At 39.9% G+C, this 21,288-nt stretch overlaps 1 protein-coding gene across 1 annotated transcript in view; it reads right to left on the bottom strand.

Annotated features, from left to right (window-relative positions):
• The window catches only part of AGBL1 (AGBL carboxypeptidase 1), a 689,944-nt gene that overhangs the window by 405,589 nt on the left and 263,067 nt on the right, over positions 1–21,288 (bottom strand). The window contains exon 18 of the mRNA XM_040642611.1: positions 10,124–10,304. Within this exon, the coding sequence (XP_040498545.1) occupies positions 10,124–10,304 (181 nt within the window). The remainder of the gene's footprint in view (positions 1–10,123; positions 10,305–21,288) is intronic.

Here is a 21,288-nt window from a genome sequence, read left to right as displayed (position 1 = left end):
GCCTCCCGTTTCTTCCTCTGGGGAAGGAATACAGAAACACCAGAGCGCAGACAGAGATCAGAAGTTGCCCAGCCAATGAGGGAGCAAAGCATTTAACAAACAAGCACATTTCCCCGAGAGCCTCAGCCCCAGCTTGATCAATGATTCTGCAACATTGAATCATTTTTAATTTAATGCTTCTGGGAAGTGAAGGGGGGTGGAAACCCATCAACTACGGGCACAGTTGGCACGAGCTGGGTATTAGCATTTGGCAGCATTTATTATTGCTGTTTATGATGGCATAAATTAGGTTTATGCTGATATAATTAATAACCCTAAATTTAGGAATAATAAATAGTAATATTTGTTCAGAACTGCAACGTCTGAGGAAGGCAAATGGAGTACTCAAGCTCCTGACTCCCTCTCTGTATGTAGGAATGGGTGTGGGCAAGGAAGCCCTCCGAAAGGCTCTCCCACAGCTCCCTGCCCCTAGGACTATGTATCATTTCACACTATGCAAATGACTTAGCAGCAGGACCTTAAGAGTTCCCAGAGCAAATAAGTTTCATGTTGATCTCTATGAACAAGTTCATCTGTAAGACTGAGTATGCCACAATTCCCTCTAGAACCAGGACCCTCAGTAATCTCTTAGCCCACACTGCTCTGTGGTGTATGTCCAGAGGTTCAGACAACTGAGCCAAATGCCATGTTCTTCATGGATCCCTCTACCTCCTTCCACATCCTAGAAGTAAAATCTTGGATGTCCCACAAAAGCCCTGTAGACCTGATTTCAGCATTACTGACAGATATTTGCAAGGGAAGAATTCAAGGCAAAAAAGTCAGTTCTGCATCTTAAAAAAAAAAAAATTGAAATGTGTAACTGCCTTTCATTTTATAAAGTTGTAAAAAAAATCGGTGAAACTAAAATATTCCTATAAATGTTCCCTTTCTGCATCTAGGAGAATATCTTAGCATCCAAAATGGACTGAGACCTCCTTTTTTCTAGTGAAGGCAGGAAGTAAACAGAGAAAATTATAGTTCCTCAGACCAAATAATCCCTTCCGGGTCAGAATAACATTTTCCCCTGTTTTCAAATATAAGGAAAGTAGAGCAAAGAGAAAGAGATGAAATGCCCTTTGCCCATCTCTCCCCAGAGATCCTTAACACAGAGACACCAACAGGCTAGAACCAGACCCGCACTGACATTTCCATCCAAATAGCCAACCTTTGCTCCATGCCCAGAACATTCTAATTTTCCTAAAAACAAATAGAGCCAAAAGAGCCAACCACTGATAATTCTGCTCTGTTCCAAGCTGTACAAACTGGCAAAATGGCCCAAAATTTTAAAAGTATATGACTGCAAGTTGACGTTCCTTTGGCAGATCCCAGGAAGGGCCGTTGGGCTCCACAGTAAGAGAGTGGATGACTAGTACAGGCTAAGCTGTACTGGTTAAGAAATATGATCTCAGGCCAGCAAACATTCCACAGGGAGATTCCTCAGCAAAACTTCAGATTCCCCTGGCCTCGCTGGAGGGAGAACTTGGAGCTGAAACTCTGGGATGAGAGTTTTAAGGAGAGTATGACTCTCACATCTCATCATGGTGTGTCATCATCACCATCAGCATCATGGCCCATCCCTCAGCTTCCCAGAGGCCACACAGCATGGAGGGCTTTCTCCAGCTTGTGGTCATCTAAGCCCTCCGAGAAGGGGACACAGAGCCTTGCTGAGGAAGACAGAGACAGACAGACCTACTGGGAGGGTTCCCATGGGACAGCTAGTGTCCCTCTGCCTTTAATGGTCCCTCCTGCTTTTCCCTGCCCCTCCTTCTCTCCCGGACAGAGGATCCCTGCTCTACTGCCCTTGTTTTGTAGGAAACACTGGAGAATTCACCCACAGGCACACTGAAAATTAGTGCTTTGGAAGCCGAATGTGGACAGTGAGTCCATAAAGGAATGAATCACTCCTCCTTCTCAGGGTATAAACCCTCCCAGCTTGGGAGGATCCAGAGGCCCCATACTTATTAAACCCTAGTCTTTCGGAGACTGCCTGGACAATCAACCAGGCTGCCCAGTGTGTCCTCGGTTGTTTGTTCAAGACAGTGAATGATGACTAAGACAAAGAGAAGAAAAGGAGAAGACCAAGTAATTACAGTGCCCACAGGTTCAATAAGAACCACCCCTCCAATGGGTAGGATACAAATTCCCCCTTGCAATCTAACCTATAATAAAACATTATCACCAATACTTAAATACTAATATTTAACTAAATATAAACTTCTTTTATCCAACACTTCTTTTCTCACAGAAGTGGCTCTAGAGCCCTTGCTCTGGTCTAGAATGACCTATGTGGAAGTCCACACCTTAAAACACATTAGCAAGGTCAGGTGCACCCGGGTTAGACTTAAACATCTATTAGGCATTTACCACTTCCCACACTCTATGCTAAAAACATTCAAGAGGCAAGTTGCCAAGATGACTGCCTGGAAGCTTGGACATGAGTGGAGCTCACAGCCAAGTGGGAAGACCGTGAGCTTTGCAACCAGGCCAACCTGAGTTTAATCCCTGACTCTGAAATCAGATATGTGGTTGACCTTGTGTATGTCATCCAATCTTTTGCCTCCGTGTTCTTTCTCTTCAACTGCAAAATGGGAATAATTTTTTTCATAAGTATTACAATTAAAATTAAAATCGTATTTTTATCTTACCAGATTGACCAAAAAGATAAAAAGATTGATACAACGCAGTATTGACAAGGGTATGGGGATCAGGCACTTTCACCCACTGGTGGAAGGACTCTGTATCTACACATTTTCCAAATAATCTGGCAATAATATGTCTCAGATACAAAATATGCATAACATCAACTCAACAGACTTCTTTGAGAATTTACCTGAAGGAACCAGCCAGAGAAAGTCACCAAGAGAATAACAAGAATATTCCCCTTTCTACTGTTTATAATGGAGAATTGTTTAAATTAATTATGTCAATACTATGACATAGCTATTTTAAAAACTAATAATGCTATTTGTATTCTTTGCCATAAGAAGATGTTGTTCGTTTATAAACTATACTACAAAATATATGATCTTACTTAAGTGAAGATAGATAGATAGATAGATAGATAGATAGATAGATAGATAGAAATATATTTAAAGAAATCGCTGACATTCCCAGAGCTGTCAGCTTACAAAGAAACAGCTAATGAATCTTCTCCAACTTGACAACAGTGCTTATGTCTGGGCAGCCTGATTCAGGAAGGGCCTCCATGTTACCAAATTCTAGAGGCGCTATGTAATTACCAGAGACTATAATGTGAACAATGTCCCTTGGAGTCATGCAATGCAGTGGCCCTGAATTTGGGTGCTTTTTAATTTCTTCCCTCAGCTTCTTCTCTGTGCTGGAATTTTCTACAGTAGTGATGCTTGTTTGTTTGTTTGTTTATTTGTTTTGCCACTGGAAACCATAAAGGAAACTATTTTCTTTTTTGAAAACAAAGAAGTCACATGCATACAGTCATCAGCCCGAGGCTAGGGCATGTCCAGTGCTCTGCTAATGGGTGCTTTGTGCTTGCTTCTCACCAACCACCTCTGAGCTCTCTGCCCCCATCACACTGCAGCTAAAACTGCAAATTACAGGGCTCAGACTCCCTCGCCAGTCAGTCTCCTGGTAGGTTCTGCCAACAGGAGGCACTTGAGGGAGAGAAGAACGCAGGCAGAAAAAGAAAAGGACCCCCTCTGTGCTTTCCAGTTCCAGTTAATAAGACAAGAGCAGTAGCAGGTAACTGGTTCAAGCCCTGCCCCCCAGGCTGAGAGGCACCAGCATCGCTGCCCCCTCCCAGGTGACAGCAGTCGTCAGATACGTCCCCTTGGCACTCGGACATAAGTCACTCTACACTCTTCCACCTCTCGGCTGTGCCCCCTGGGCCACTGAAGCCCTGGCCGGGTCAGACCCCCTTCTCAGCACTCCAAATACCCATCTCTATGTATAGCAACCCCCGCTCCTGGGTTCCGGTCACTCCACCGCTTCCCACTCCTTCCCTCACCCTTGTAGATGGGAGCTGCCTCTGCAGGTTTTTATAAAATAATTTATATAATTTATATAATAATATAATTTATATAATATAATTTTTAATCTCTTGGCTTTTTTGGCATCCCTTTTTGAACTTGTAGACATCTACCACCTGTGTGAACCAAATCTTATCTCGAAACATCTAATGCCTTGGCTGTATCATGGATCACTTTTATAATTAGAAAACAATAAAGCTATTTTTTTGATGTCCCAATTTTTCTGAGTGTAACTCTGAAAATACCTACCGTACTTCTCATTCACTGTTCCCTTAGGAATTTCTTCGCTAAGTATGACGGCCACTTATCCCCTTCCCCAGTCTTGGGCATAGATACTTTCTTTAAGACTCAGTAGCACAGCTAAAACAAGATGGAAAGGCCGATTAACACTTTACTAGAGCATAAATGATGTAACAGAAGAGAACTGCTCACAGAAAATTTGGAACTGATTATTGGTATAGCTGTTCTCATTCTCGAGCAGCCACTTAAAGGATTGATTGCTTCTTCCGGCTTCCTCCATATGGTATATGCCATCTTTCCTCTATGACCTCTGGTTAGACCAGAGTTTCTCCAACTTCAAGCTCAAGAGCATTCTCTCTTCTCCTGCAAGGCCCATTTTTCAGGCATCTTTTCTTGTTCCAGGCCCTGCTTCTTTCCATGATGCTTGACAATAGGAATAACTAATCCAGACAATGACCATACCGCTCCGCCTGACGGGGAACGTTCATGGACAGTAGCACCACGTATCATAGTACAAATAGCAAGGATGCCTTGATCTGCCATGATCTAAAGACCCAGCACACAAACCTCCGGGTTACTTGTATGACCACATGCAGGTGGGCAGGTAACTCAAGCAACATCCAGTGTGGAATTTCTCACCAGTCTGTTATCTGGAGCTCAGAGAGAATCTTCCATTCTTACTTGTGCAAATTGAAAAAATCATAATAATAAAATTACATACTTCCTATGGCCCATTTCTTTTTTCAAACGTAACTTGTTCTGTGAGATCCAAAAGTCTGAGAAGCAACCACTGCTCTATGCTATTAAGATTTGAAACACATTAAAAAGTTAGAATTGAGGTCATATCGGACGGAAGCCCTAAGCGTATCAGAACAGGAGGAAATGGACATGGTCCTGCCCAAGCTGAGGTCAGCCCAAGAGGAATCATCATCAGCCCTTTGTAATCCTGAAGAGTCAGGTGAATTATAATACACTATGGACTGAGCAGGGAAATGGAAGTTCCAAGGCAAAAAAAAAAAAAAAAAAAAAAAAAAAAAAAAAAAAAAAAAAAAAAAATTCAAAATTAGTTGGTGTTCCCTACAGCCAAAAGCTGGCAGCAATAAGAAAGGACGTACTCTCCAACAGAGAAAGCTGGCAGGACAAGGCAGTATCAAAGCCAAAGTCAAGCTGGAAATTCACATCCCATGAAGGAAGACTGAGGATGAACCAATTCATTCATCCCGGGCCCAAATTACAGAAAGCTGCAAGGCTGTGTCTTGGTTTGTCCCAGGCATGCTGGAAATGAAGGTCCAAGCCAACACAACTAATTTCAGAGACCACCTGATGGTGGCAGTGAGCAGGGATGAGGCTCTATTTGCATCTCCATCCAAGGGTGGGAAGGGCTGGTAGACTAAAATGCACATGGGCTTTGGAGCTAGAAAGAGTGGGTTCAAATCCCAGCTCCACCACAAGCCAGCCATATAACCTTGGGCACACGTGTGTTTATGTGCGTGTTATTTCAATTATCTAGATAATTTCCCATGGCATTTCTGCCTCGAACTAACTTTCTAATCTGGAATAACTCATTTTGACCTCTCTGGTTTCAGTTTCTTTAACATATGAAGGACTGGGACTAAATAATATACATGAAACCCTCTCCTAGCTAGAACATTTTTTTTTAATTCTAATGCCCTTACAGAATTAATTAATTAATTTAATTAATTAATTTAATTCTAATTCTTACAGAAAAGCGGTATAGCACAGACAGTACTTCTGGTCTCCCTCTGTAACACCAGCTTCTTAAACTGGACCCAAGATTTCACCCCCATGTCCTCAAGATTTTATATCTAGATATTAGATAGAAGACCTGCATTTTGGGGTAATAGTTACAATTACATAAGAAAATCTATGTAAACACACACAAAAAACAAAAAAACAAACAAAACAGGTTCTTTCTTGGCCCATAAAAGGTGTTTTTTTTGTTTTTTTTTTTTAGATAAAGTCTGTGAGTTCTCTTATTGTAGTAAAATAAAGCCTTTACAACCCACAATGGAGTAAAGGAATATTGGCACTAACTTTAAATGGTCCCAGATAGTTTAAATTGTCAAGATTTTTTATCTGATTTTTATAGTTTCATTTCTTTCCCCTAGAGCATTCAGCTATTACTTCTTAATACCTTGGTGTGTTTACTCATAGTATGCCCTCTGCTCTTTATTGTTGTTTGTTTCTGTTCCACAATGGCCTTGGAAGAAGAAAATCAAGTTTGTAGAGTTGTATATATACTAAGAATCAATATACTCCGATTCTCCTGTGAATAAAATGTTGGGCTATGTGTTGACTTCATAAAAATTATTTTGTCACTACATTCTATCCAACAATAAAAGTCCAAACATTGGAAACCATGCTAGATCTCTTCAACCCCCTTCACTTACATGCCATGCCAACCTTTTCCACGTTCTGCAATCACCTGCCTTCTCCCCACTTCATCCTCTGAACAAGCCACCATTGTCAGTTTCACCCTGATCCAATTTGTTGACCCCCTGGTTTTTATCCCAGGTAGCAAAGAATAAGAGTCAATGATCCTCCTGGATTCCTTGGAACTCAGCCCAATTCTATATAAACAACCAGGCCAGCAAGATGGTAGATTGTTTCTTTTGGAAGCCATCTTTTTAGTTTGTTTTCCTGTTACAGACACGTGTTGCTAAGAAATCTTTGGCTTGGCAAGACCCACCAAATTTTTGTTAGAAAATCCTGGCTTGGTCTCTCTGACCACTGTTATCAAAACCTCTCAGCCATCCTCAGAGGCTCCATTAGCATCACCACAAAAGGAAACTATTCTACTTTTACACATTCTTGCAAATTCCATGGGGGCCCATGAGCATTTGTGAAGGAAGAGTACAGGCTCATAACTTAAGTACCATGCTTGGGTTTAGGCTCTTCAGTCTTTATGCGAAGAGTATTTCTTTGCCGTTCAGACCACACACAGGGCAGTTCAGTTACCTTTAAGAAGCCTATTAGTAAAAATACGTCCAGAGAAAATCAGTGAAGATCAGAACATCAGAAACAATATCACATAAGCAACATTTAGGTGAACTACATTCAAATCAGAGCGGACTTCACATGGGAACGTTAAGGCATGTAAAAGGGGGATTCAATTTTATCCATGGGGTACCCCAAAGTAAGACTGCATAAAATGTTTGAAGTTCACAGGGCAAAGATCAAAGCACGGAAAAACACAAATCCACCTAGTTATGCACAAGGGAATGGTCATGCCCTGAAATAGAATGTCAATCACAGAAAAAGTTCAAAGAGAAGTTAGATGAACCCTATGTCTGGTGGGTTCTAAGAAGGGTTCAGGAGCTGAGACTTTTAAGGGTTGTTACTGTGAGATCCTGTACATCCACTGTAGTCTCAAGTCTTTTGAAAATGATGCGCTGTGACCCATGGATTTCCTATCGGTACAATAACACTATGGTTTCCAAGTTCCTTTTAGCCAAAATGGTTTGAGTGACCCAAGTGATCTATGATGTGCCTTGAGCTCCATGATGAAAGATGCGATATAAAAAAAAGGATAATTTTGGTCATAATAAATAGTGGTAATGATGATGAATGGCAATGTCACTGAGAAGAAGCTGGCCTGCCATTAGGGATTCCAAACAACCAGATGTGAGCCGAAAATGACCGTGTCCAGGCCAAGAGCATGCTCTGTGACTGAGACCACATGAACCTTGCAACCAAAGACCTGGACCAAACGCCTGATTTGGAGGTGTGAGCAGTTGTAATGGAAGAAACTACAATACTTATCCCCGAGCTTGAATATTGCCTTGGGCCTAGGAGACATTTTCCCAGACAGGTCAGTAGGGAGCATGTTGCCTTACTCTTCCAACAGAAGAGAAAACTGAGTAAGTCAGGGGAAGAGCCAGATTCCAAACTAGAGTTATGACTCTCAACCTAGTACTCTTTCCATTCTCTACCAGTCCCCCGACAATTCAATGGAAAGAGAAACTTCAGAAAAGAGCCAACTTGGACAAGAACATGCTGAAACGGGATCGTGTCCCTCGAGACGGCTTGCGTAGCTGTTTTCCACCCATTTAGGCTGAAGGAGCTTGCTAGTGAAATCCTCAAGCCTCAAGCAAGGGGCAGTCACTCATTAATATCCTGGACCTGTTCTCCGGAGCCAGTGTGGCACGCGGCAGGAGCTCACTGAGTTCTGCTGGACCAGGAGGGAACACTGCTCTAGAGCTTTGACCAGCTTGAGATCTAAGAAGGCTGATGACTACCAGATGCCTAAGCAATGCTCCTGACTGAGGGATTTGGCCTCGTACTCCTCACATGTGCTTGAAGACCAACCAGTCACCACAAAGACAAGGACCCTACTCTCTGTCCATCAAAACTTCCACCAAAAACAAGGGAGTCTGGAAGCTACAAAACCAGAAAACTTGCTAGGAACACGTGAATCCTTTACTTCTTTGCTTTTTTTTTTTTTTTTTTTGTATATATTGAAATTTTATTTTTAAAGTCTATAGCTTTGACTTGCTTGCATTTTGGCATAGTTTAACATATTTTATCATTTGGAATGTACTCTGATCCTCTTTTTATATTTTATCATGAAACTTTACATTTCTAAATTTTTTAACTGATCAGTATTCTTTTTTGTGCTTATCCTTTGAAGCTAGTCTATTCTCAGCTGTTTAACATGTATTTCATTTTTTTCCTTAAAGAAATTAATTATTATTTTATCTTTCTTAAAACATTCTCTTATTTAGTTAAGCCATTTTAAGTTTTATCTCTTTGAAATTTTTGCTTTCTTTTTTATATTTTTTTAATAATTCTCATTTTATCTCATTTCACCTTTTAAACTGCCCTATTTTCTCTGTTTTCTGAACTTGTGCTTTGCTTCTTTAATACTGACATTTTAAATTGTAAGTTGTTTTCCATGGATAGCCTCTGAAATTATTTTTCTTTCAATTTTTTTAAATTTATGTTGTGTTTTTCCCATAGGATACCAATGTCCATTCCCATAGTGAGAAGAACCCTCAATGACCACAGGAAGAGGCTTTATTATCTTTCCACAGGTTTGAGAATTTGTCAACGTTAATCCTGCCACCCCATCCACCAGCCATGTCACGTTAGGGACCTGCTCTGGTTACTGCGCTTCGGCTCGAAAAGTCTAAAACGCTGACTTCTTCCAACAGACCTCATCAGACACTGGACTTCCTCATTCCCATTGTGTTCTGAAGGCATGCAGGAACTTAGTGAGGAAAAGCACCACCCCTTCCATCTCTCCTTCAAGCAACTGTGAGCCTCCAGCCATTCCACAGCCACTTTCAACCACGCCAGCCACCCCATTCAGATACGGTGACACCCTTCTTGGAGCTGTATCCAGAACTCAGTAAAATACAACTCAGAAGAAAGATTTCCCTGCAGTAAATATTAGTAAGGAAATAAAAGCACTGGTCTTACCTGCGGAGAAATCAGAATTTGAGTTCTGACTTTGCTACTAACCCACCATGTGACCTGAGCAAATCACATGATTACCACGGACACTAATTTTCTCCTTTTTAAAAAAACACTGTTACACCAGATTATTTCTAAGGACCCTTCTGGAATTAATTGCCTATGAGTCTATGCCCTTCCATTCAAAAAACAAAAAACGAAAAGCAAAAAAAAAAAAAAAAAAAACCTGACATGACCTCAATGTGTATGGAGAGTAGGTTGTAATTTGTACCCATTAACAGAAGCCCAAGAGACTTTATTCCTGCCAGAGTATCAAGGCCTCTCCAATCACACCCCCTGAGCGACACAATGCTTCACAAGGGTGACATAAATGAGGACCCAGTTGAGCTGGGTGCCTGACATACTTGCCATTGATGACACCATCTGGATTGAGCATGGGGATGATCTTGAAAATGAAGTTTTCCCTCAGGAGTCTAGCCACAGGGTCACTGCTGACCAGGAACTCCAGGGCCCCCTTCATCACCCAGCTGGCATTGCTCTCTCCCGGGTGCACTCGGGCGGTGATCACCTGGTATGGACGCTGCCCTGCCGAGAAAGGAACACGAGAAAATTAAAGCTAAATATACTTTCCATTTCCAACAAGATAATCTCCCAGGAGCCAGAATTACACCTGACTGGCATAAAGTCCAAAATAGGTTGATAGTTTCCCATACGTATCTGATCTACACTGATCTATTTTCCATTTGCCTCTATGGTCTGCAAGACTCAAGAAAGTATAAAGTGAAAGCTCAAGGCTGTTATCAAAAGCATAAGTACTTAGTGGCATGAAAAGAAGCCAAGAAGCAGATTTTATCAAGACCACCAAAGGAACAATTAACTCTCCAGAATCCAATAGCATGATGCTTGTATGTTGCAGATCTGAAATTGAATCTTATCTTCATACTTAGCAGTTGTAAGATCTTAGGTGAATAATTTAATTTCTGCAAGGCTAATATCTCATCTTAAAAATGGGGACAATGATGCTGATCTTGTGTGGGTGTTACAAAAACAGAAAGATGTAAATAAGGCACTCGGCATATTGCTTGCCATTGACTACATGTTAGTTTCTCCCTTCTGGATTATGATGTCTGTGGGTAGGATGGCCCCTCTTAGTCCCCCGTAGAAATGGGATTCAAGGGCAGAACCTGTGCTGGGAACTTTATGTCTGTAGGACACTGAACTCAAACACTGAGAAAGATTTGACAAGAATGGAGCACCTGGAATCTCCATCATGCAAAAAGAATCAGGAAAACACTCTCTGCCCAATCACAGGGAGCATATTGATCTGAAGAGACCTTATGGAGAATGCATTGATGAGAGAAAGATGGGCTTGTCTTCCTTCCTTGTTGATAGAAAACATCTGGACCACTGTAATGTTGAGATGTATTCTAAGACCACATCCTGGCTCAGGTGAAAAGTGTGTTTTGATTGATTAATGGTGCCTGCCCCCCCCCCCATACACTTGTGGGAAGGAGGGCCGAAGATGTGGCTTTATACCAGAAGTTTGCCACAACTGCTCTACCCCTTGTCCGATTTTGTGTGTCTGTGTTTTTTGACTCTCTTTTCCTTTTGTATAGTCACCCAATTCCTTACAGCTCCTAAACCCACCTGAATGACAAGAACTAAGCTTTTGCCAAGTATAAATACCCCAGCCACCAAGCAGCCTAAAAATTAAACTAGTCATTTCTTCCCATCTCATTCAAATCACTGTGAGCTAAATATGGCTTTTCTTCCCTTAAACAGTAGCCTTTTTGAGGGAACAAACTGTGTCTCTAATTCTGTGCAAAGAAATACAAAATTGAGTAACTTTCAATAACAGAGCTAAAGAACAGGTAATAGTAAATTATATTACTATTATCATTCATTTAGACAAAACAAAAACAAAAACAAAAAAAAAAACCCACTATCTGTTGACAACCACTGAGATCTCTGTTTGAGGAACAGAGATCAGTACATTTTTACTGACTGTGGTGAGAGCAGGTCACGCCAGCCCCTTATAGATCATTTATATATTGGAGATAATATTTGGCTGTTTTTCCCTAAGCAGGTGTCTTGAGCATATTCCAGGAACTGCAGGAGCCATGGGATATAAAAGTTGAATAAATTATAGTCCTTGTTCTGTAAGAGGCCACAGCCTTTGCCAGTAGTGACAAACACACAAGCAAATAATGGCAAGTGAGCGAATGGAAGTGTAGAAAGTACCAAAGACAGATCTGACTGAGAGAGGTAAGGATGTTTCCAGAGCTGCGATGCTATTTGGGCTGAGTCTTGCAGAATGAGTATCATCCTATGGGGGAGAAGGTGAGAAAAACGTCTCCTAAGCAAAGAACGAGACACATGCAAAGAACACCAAGGAGTCAAAACTGGAACGCTGAAGAAAAAAGGAAACCACAACTGGCTGAAACAAAGGACTGAGGATGGTGACACGTGGATTTAGAAAAGCAGGCTGGTGTCAACCTGGTAAGGTCTTCCTAATATATTTTGTTTGGGGATTTGGACTTTCGTCTACGGAGAAGAAGTTCTCAACCACGGAATCAAGTGTCTCACAGGCATGCTATGGTCAGTGATGATGCCTACTGAAGAATCACTGGTTACCAATAAAAGTGTAAATGTCTGCTTATGATATTGTATATATATGTATACATATACTACACACACACACACACACACACACACACACACACACGGCACAAGCTGCTGGTTTTCTGTCCAGTAGCCTTTCCTCCTTTCTTTCTTTCTATGAGACCCAATTCTGGGGGATGAAAGGATGTGCCCAGATTCAAACAGCCAGATTCATGGATCCTCTTATAGGGAAGAGTGGCCATGTGATCGAGTTGTGGCCAATGAGATGTACATGGTAGCAGGAGGTAAGTCTTTCTAGCAAACTGATTCAGGAGGACAGTTTCACCTAGCAAATTTGTCTTAGTCTTTGTCTCTTTTCCTTGCCCTTCTTCTTCCTCTTGCCTTGAACACAGATACAATACTTTCAGGTGAGGAAGTCAACTTGAGAACCAAAGTCACATGCTAAAGATGGTGACCATAAAGATGGGAAGAACCTGGGTTCTTGATAAACTCCTTAAGCAGCTACTCTGCACCTTCATGAGCTTCTTCAATGCATCTGGATATTTGAAACCAATAAACCACACTCTGGCCAGACAAATGGAGTCACAGTTCTGTTATATCTGGTTAAATTCTAATCAAACTTACAAAGATCAGGTTTGAAGTCATTCTGATAATATCGTTACTTTGGTTTTTGAGGTGTTTTTTAAAGGTGTTATTTATTTATTTGAGAAAGAGAGAGAGAGCACAAGTAGGGGAAGGGGTAGAGGGAGAAGCAGACTCCCTGCTGAGCAGGGAGCCTGATGCAGTGCTTGATCCCAGGACCCTGAGATCATGACCTGAGCCAAATTCAGGTGCTTAACTGACTGAGCCACCCATGTGCCCCTAATAATGTTACTTTGAATGGCATGCAGTCTCATGTGCTTTGTGGATTTAGGAGGATAGAGTGAAAAAAAGTCCTCATGAGAATATTTGATATGCACGTCCCAGAAAGGAACAGTTGAGAGCCACTATTTTAAGAAGGAGAGAGTCCAGAGGCACCTGGGTGGTTCAGTTGGTTAAGGGTCCGACTCTTGGTTTCAGTTCAGGTCATGACTTCAGGGTCGTGAGATCAAGCTCAGAGTTGGTCTTGGCACGAAATCTACCTGAGATTCTCTCCCTCTCCCTCTGCCCCTCCCCAACTCTCATGTGCACGCTTGCTCTCCCTCTCCCTCTAAAATAAATAGATAAATAAAATCTTAAAAAGAAAAAAAAAGTTGAGAGTCCACGATGATTTTGCAGAAGGAAGACATGCCAAAGGCTATGCTTCATAAAATCAGTTTCACATTATTGTACATCATGCATTTGCTGAATCAGAGACAGTATGGCCTTGTTGAGTAAAGAACAACTTTTGGAGCCGTATTTCCAGAGTTCACATTCCAGCCCCACCATTTTCTACAGAATGAGTTATGGAAGTTTCTGATGAAATCGAGTATTGGATTGGGCATCCTGCATGTAAGACTAATGGTTTGCTAACTGGAGCTTACTAAATAAGCATATTGAGGAGGAAAAAAGATATACAGTTAGCTAGCTGAGCAGAGCTGAACCTAACTGAAGGCCAACTTGCCCCCTCTATCATTTGCTCACAATCACATCTCACTTTTTCCAAAGCAAGTCGTATTGGCACTCCAATAAAAAGCTTGTAGAGAAAGAGGCTTGATGAATTCGTACCCAATCAGCAGACTATTTTCAGTTCTATAATTCTATACCACTCCCTTTGTGGTCTCTGAACTAAGTTCATTTACAGCATATGGAACAACAATAGTAAGTACTCCCAGCCCAGCAAGAAGAAATAAAAAATAGCTTAAGCTCTTGTAAATTTCCAATACCCACTGAACACCCTCATTGTCTGGGCCAGTTGGCTCCCACTGCCTGTTACACAGTACAATTCGGTGCATTCGTCAATACAGCAAATGCAGCCCTTGCAAAGAGATGTCCACAGTGTTCCTTTCCTTCTGAGAATCAGGTTGATAACCTGCTACACTGTAATACACCACAAGACCTAACAGGCTCTTCAGAGCACCCTGATGAAGCAAACAGGGAAAAGTGTGGGTTCTCATGAAGACATAAGCAGCATGTTAGCCATTTCTACTTGATTTTTCTCTCTTTCCTCTGTGATTTAAGACAATTTTACAGTTGTATTGGTGAGTTAAACTTACGAGACCATTCAGTTGCAGCAGCAAATGGTGCTCCAGAGAACCCATAATAGACAACAGCTGTAAATAGTATGCGACACACATACCATGTGTTTTTTTTCTTGTTATTGACAATTTCAGTTTTAAAAACTCATTTCTGCTTAGGGTAGGACAAAGAGTATCAGGTATCTGCATTTTTTTTTCTCTGCAATTTATAAAATCTATTCCGGAGGTCACCAAAATCTATGGGGGAGTCATGGTTTGGCAATATGCTGATCCTTAAAGCTCGGTATTGAATTTATGTCAGCGATAATAACATCTGTAAAAAGAGGTTAGAAACAAGTAGGGGATTATATAATGCCTAAGAGATAACAGGCTCAAGGCCAATGAGAAACTAAGTAAGAACTGAAGACATATGTGATGATACACGTGTGTACCCAACTATATAAACATCCATCCAGTTTCTCCTTTCTTCTTTCAACAATATATATTAAACTCCTACTGGCACTCTGAAAGGTTCTGGAGATTCCAAAGGAAATCGTGGTTTTTGCCCTCAGGGAACTAATAATAGTCTGGTGGGAAAGACAGACACACAGATAATCATGATCCAGTGTGATCAGGGACATTTGTCAAGACATTTTCAAAGCATAGTGGAATGCTCATTACAACATTATTTATAATGATTTGATCAACTGGAAATTACTTAAATGTGCACCCGCGGAAACTAGTTAAGGAAAGGATTCATAAACAGAATACTACGCAAGTATTAAAATGGCACCTAGATCTTTCTGTTGACACTAGAAGATATCTGTGACACCATGATGAGTGACAAAACACAGGCAAGAGAGCTGATCATAGTGGACCCCATTTGTTCATTGTTGTCACATTCACTTAAAGGAATCTATCTATATATAGGACACATCTGTGGGTGGAGGTCATCTCTGTCATTTTTAAGCCTACTATATCCCTATCTAGAATGTTCTCCTTTTCAGAAAATGATAATCATATGTCCATATTCCCAAAGGCAAAATATTTTCAAATAGTAAACCACAGATGAGAAAGAGGAAAGAAATGGATTTTCACAGAAGTAACATTAGATCTGGTTTGTCCAGATTGAGTGAGAGTTTGCCAGATGAAGAAAAGAAAGCAAAGAGGTGATAGAAAAGGCTAAGCAGAGGCATTTGCAAAATAATGAGGTCAAGAGCACATAATGCCTGAAGGAGAGCAGAGTGATTTGATGTGGCTGAAGCACTAAGCTATATGGAACGTAAAATGGGAGTGAAGCCACAAAGTGGTTTGTACCTGTATCTGCAGACCTTTGGAAGGAATGCTAAGAAGACTGGAAACCATCTTGCAAGTTGCGAAAGCCCCATGGAAAATCCTTATGCAGGGGTGTGATCAGAGAGCAGTTCTCACTGAAGCTGAAGACTCAGATACTCGGATTAAGAGGTGGGAGAAAAGGCCAAAAGAGTGGACTGATTTCCAAAGTCAAAACACTACCTTGGCCTTCACTCTGGAAGACAGTGGATCAAAACAACTTGATTGTTGATTGGGGTGCCTGGGTGGCTCAGCCTGTTAAGTGTATGACTTTGGCTCAGGTCATGATCTCAGGGTCCTGGGATCGAGCCCTGAGTCAGGGGTCTGTGCTTGGTGGGGGAAGGGAAGTCTGCTTCTCTCTCTTTCCATCTCCCTCTGCCCCTCTCTCCACTTATGCTCACTTGTACTGTCTCTCTCTCAAATAAGTAAACAAAATCCTTTTAAAAAATTGATTAAAGGCCAAGAGGGTAATGAAGGATGCAAGGAAACAGATATGGGAAAAACTGTCAATGAAAGAAGATTCTGAAGAAAGAATATCTGAAAATAGGCGTGGTGAAAAATTTTTATACGTTTTAGAATATACTAATGTTTCCCACCAAAGGTGGCATGCTATGTACATTTTCTGCACCATGTGTTCCAACTCTTTTTAAATTAGCTTTATTTATAGTATAATTTACATTCAATAAATTTCACCAATTTTAATTTTACAATTCAGTGAATTTTGACAAATGTATTCAGTGCTGTAAAACCACTATGGTCATAAGGTAGAGCATTATTACCATCACAAAAATCCCCCTCATTCTGTTTCGCAGGCAACTGCCTCCCCCATCCCTAGCCTAAGGCAACCAGTGATCTGCTTTTTGTCTCAATAGCGTTGTCTTCTCTGGAATTTCATAAGAATTGATTCATACAGCATCTAACCTTCCTGTCTGGCTTCTTTCACTTAGCATAATGCTTTTGAGAGTCATCCACAGTGTTGCATGTATGTGTCAGTAATCTGTTTCTTTTGGCCACGGATTTATATTCCAGTGTGCCATGAAGCAATGGGAATGCCACCATTGGTTTAGCAGCTCAATTCAATCAATCAAACATTGGTTTAATATTTGCGTTATTTCTGGTTTAAGGCTATTACGAATAAAGCTGTTACGATTTGCATACACGTTTTTCTTTGGCGTGAATACCTATAGAATTTGCGCATATTAGTTGGTTATTACAAGGGGCTGCCAAACTGTCGCCCAACGAGTCTATATGACTCTGCATGCCAATACCAGCAACGTCTGGGAGTTCCAACTGATCCACATGTGGGTCAACACTTACCGTTGTCAGGCTTTTTAGTTTTAGCCATTCTAATGGGGAGGTAGTAATGACTAATTTTTTCAATTTGCATTTCCTTGATAACTAATGATGATGGGAACTTTGTGTTGTTTTTTTGGCTACTTCCATACCTTCCTAAGTGAAGTGCCTGTTCAAATCTTTTGCCCATTTTAAAAGCAGGTTGTTTTGTCTTATTACTGAGTGTGAAGGGTTCCTGATATCTTCTAATTTCAATCCTCTGACAGATGTATGTTCAGTCAATTCTTCTCCAAGTCTTCGGCTTACCTTTTCATTTTCTAGACTATGTATTTTGAAGCACAAAAGTTTTTAATTTGATAAAGCCAAATGTATGCACTTTTTTTCTTTTGTAATTTGGATATTCTGTGTTTCACTAAGAAATTTTTGCCTAACTCAACGTGACAATAATTTTCTTCTGCAAGAGTTAGTCTAAGTTTAACATTCAGATTTACATAAGGTGTTTCAAGTTAATTTTGGATTATGATATGATGTAAAGGTTGAGATTCACATTTTCCCTCCCATAATATCCTTTAGCATTTTCTACATATTCAATCTTATCTTCTGCAAAAAACAACAGTTTTATTTTTCCTCTCCAAATCTTAAGGCATTTTTTTTCAACTGGGTGGTGTTATCAACCTGACACTCCTGAAATATAATCAATTAGATTATATTATCCTTTAACGTGATTCTGGATTCAGTTATTTCTTTAGAATTTTTGTATCTATGTCCCATGAGAGAGCTGGACCTGTAAGGACTTTCTTTTTTTTTCTTTTTGTCAGGCTTAGTTATCAAGGTTATGATGAGCTGGAAAGCATTGCCTCTTTTTCTTTTCGTGTAAGATTTTTTAAGATTGGAAATATTTCTTCCTTATATTTCTGGTCAAATTTCCTAGGAAAGCATTCTAAGTCTAGAATTTTCTTTCTCAGAAGATTTTAACAACCCAATTTGTATAATAACAAATCCAAATTATTTTTATTTTATTTTTAAAGATTTATTATTTTTAGAGAGAGAGAGAGAGCTCACACGAGTAGGGAGGGGAGAAGGAAAGAAAAAGGGAGAAGAGGAGGGAGAGAGGCAGGCTCCCTACTCAGTTCCGAGCCAGACACAGGGCTCGATCTCATGACCCTGAGCTCATGACATAAGACGAAATCAAGAGTCAGATGCTCAACTGAATGAGCCATCCAGGCAGCCCCAAATTATTTTAAAACATATTCAAATTGTGTAATAAAAATCCAACTGTTTGGATTTTCTATTTCTTCTTATGCTCATTTGGTAATTATACTTTTCTGTAATTTTGCATTGAAAACTATATTTTCAAATTTGTTGGCATAAAGTTATTTTTAACTCTCTCTTATTATATATAAGAGTCTCTAGTGATGGTCTCTTATTTTTACTTCTGATACAGAGGGGGTTTTTTTCCTTAATCATTCTCAAAAAGGGCATATCGGTTTAGTTTTTTCCAGAAACTATTCTACAATCATTTTCTCTTTCATTAATTTCTGCCTATCATTTTTATTTATCCTTCCTTCCACTTTCTTTGCCTTTCATATTTTTGATCTTTTATAAAGAACTTGAAATGATATTTAGATCATTAGCTCAGCATATGATAAAATTTTATAAGTATCATCTATGTGTTTAAAAGAATGTTGAGTGCAATGTTCCCTATACACCAATTATATCAGGTTTGTTAATTGTATTCTTCATATTTTCTTTATTCTTGCTTGATATTATGTCTCCCTATTCTATGAGTTCCTGAAAGAGGTATATAACAAGTTTCCAAAGATACTTCAGATTATCCATTTCTCCTTGGAATGTTGTCACTTATTTTATTTTTTTATTTTATTATTATTTTTTTATAATGATTTTTTATTATATTATGTTAGTCACCATACAGTACATCCCCAGTTTTCGATGTAAGGCTCGATGATTCATTAGTTGTGTATAACACCCAGTGCACCATGCAATATGTGCCCTCCTTACTACCCATCACCGGCCTATCCCATTCCCCCACCCCCCTCCCCTCTGTAGCCCTCAGTTTGTTTCTCATAGTCCATAGTCTCTCATGTTTCATTCCCCCTTCTGATTACCCCCCCTTTCTTTATCCCTTTCTTCCCCTACTGATCATTCTAGTTCTTATGTTCCATAGATGAGAGAAATCATATGATAGTTGTCTTTCTCTGCTTGACTTATTTCACTTAGCATTATCTCCTCCAGTGCCGTCCATGTTGTAGCAAATGTTGAGAACTCGTTCTTTCTGATTGCTGAGTAATATTCCATTGTATATATGGACCACAACTTCTTAATCCAGTCATCTGTTGAAGGGCATCTCGGCTCCTTCCATGATTTAGCTATTGTGGACATTGCTGCTATGAACATTGGGGTGCATATGGCCCTTCTCTTCACTACGTCTGTATCTTTGGGGTAAACACCCAGTAGTGCAATGGCTGGATCATAGGGTAGCTCAATTTTTAACTTTTTAAGGGACCTCCACACTGTTTTCCAGAGTGGCTGTACCAACTTGCATTCCCACCAACAATGTAAGAGGGATCCCCTTTCTCCACATCCTCTCCAACAATTGTTGTTTCTTGCCTTGTCTATTTTTGCCATTCTAACTGGCGTAAGGTGGTATCTCAGTGTGGTTTTGATTTGAATTTCCTTGATGGCTAATGATTTTGAACATTTTTTCATGTGTCTGTTAGCCATTTGTATGTCTTCATTGGAAAAGCTATGCTATTAACAGAAACTAGATTTAGAGGCGCTTTGGTGTCCTAACTGAATTTTTTTATTGTTATAAGGTATCTATCTCTGTTAAAGTGTTTTGTCTCAGCTTCTCATTTGTCTGTATTCATATAGACTAGATTTCTTCTGGTTAGTATTTACAAGGTGTATCTTTTGGGGCGCCTGGGTAGCGCAGTCGTTAAAGCGTCTGCCTTCGGCTCAGGGCGTGATCCCGGCGTACCGGGATCGAGTCCCACATCGGGCTCCTCCGCTATGAGCCTGCTTCTTCCTCTCCCCCTCCCCTGCTGTGTTCCCTCTCTCACTGGCTGTCTATCTCTGTCAAATAAATAAATAAAATCTTTAAAAAAAAAAAAAAACAAAACAAAAACAAGGTGTATCTTTTCTCATCCCCTTCCCTTCAAACTTTCTATAATTGTTCATCAGGTGTTTATTTCTTGGAAGTATGATATATTGGATATTGTATTTTATTCACTCTAACATTATTTTATTTTAATTGGAGTATATATTCTATTTATATTTGATGAAATTGATGACATATGTGGGTTTAACACTATCATTTTATTATTTGTTCTCTCCAGTCACCTTAACTACTGTAATATCTATTTTCTGTCCTATCTTGTCTTCAATTGGATTGATTGCATATTTTTTCACATTGTTCTTTTTTTCTTCACTATTAGTGTGGTACTTATATGTCTTTTATTCTTTAATGAGTTACCTTAGAGATTATAATATGCACATTTATCATAATATGATATAATCTATTTTAATTCCCATTATAAATCTTAAAATTCACAAAACATTTACAACATGGTGTTAATTTCAATTAAATTTGCCCTTTTTAATTACTCTTCACCCCTTCTGGCATCTAGGTTTCATTTTTCTTTGCCTGAAAAATTATCTGCTAGTATTGCTTCTAAGAAGTATGGGTCTGCTAAAATTGAGTACCTCCCTTTTTGTGGTTCCTTCACTTGTCTGAAAATGAATCCATCTCACCACCAGGTCTGAAAAGTATTTTTGCTGAGTATAGGAACGTGACATTTCTGATGTTGAACTCTGTTTCCATTTCTTCCCATGTTCCTTCCACCAAGATCCTGCAGGAAGCTGGCAGTCTTTAGCAGCCCTTACAAGTACTGAGAAGTTTGTCTCCTCATTTCGCAGAAGTAGGAATGCCTGTTTTTGTTTCTGCCACACACACTCTCCTTACATGGTTTCCAGATGAAGGGAGAATGTTTTCATTGGAATTTTCAAGTTCTTGAATTTTCCTATACTCTTTTTTCTTTGGAAACATTTCAGTTGATCATGTTGAAACTAGCAGGTGGACAATCCTAACCTCTGAAATAATGAAACATTTCCTTCTCTCCAAAGGTTATATCACTTATTCCTCATATGTTTCTAATTTCTTAGAATTT

Source organism: Ursus maritimus, unplaced genomic scaffold (assembly GCF_017311325.1).
Source record: "Ursus maritimus isolate PB19 unplaced genomic scaffold, ASM1731132v1 scaffold_27, whole genome shotgun sequence".
In the NCBI taxonomy this organism is placed as follows: domain Eukaryota; kingdom Metazoa; phylum Chordata; class Mammalia; order Carnivora; family Ursidae; genus Ursus; species Ursus maritimus.
This window is presented reverse-complemented; position numbering and strand designations above follow the sequence as displayed.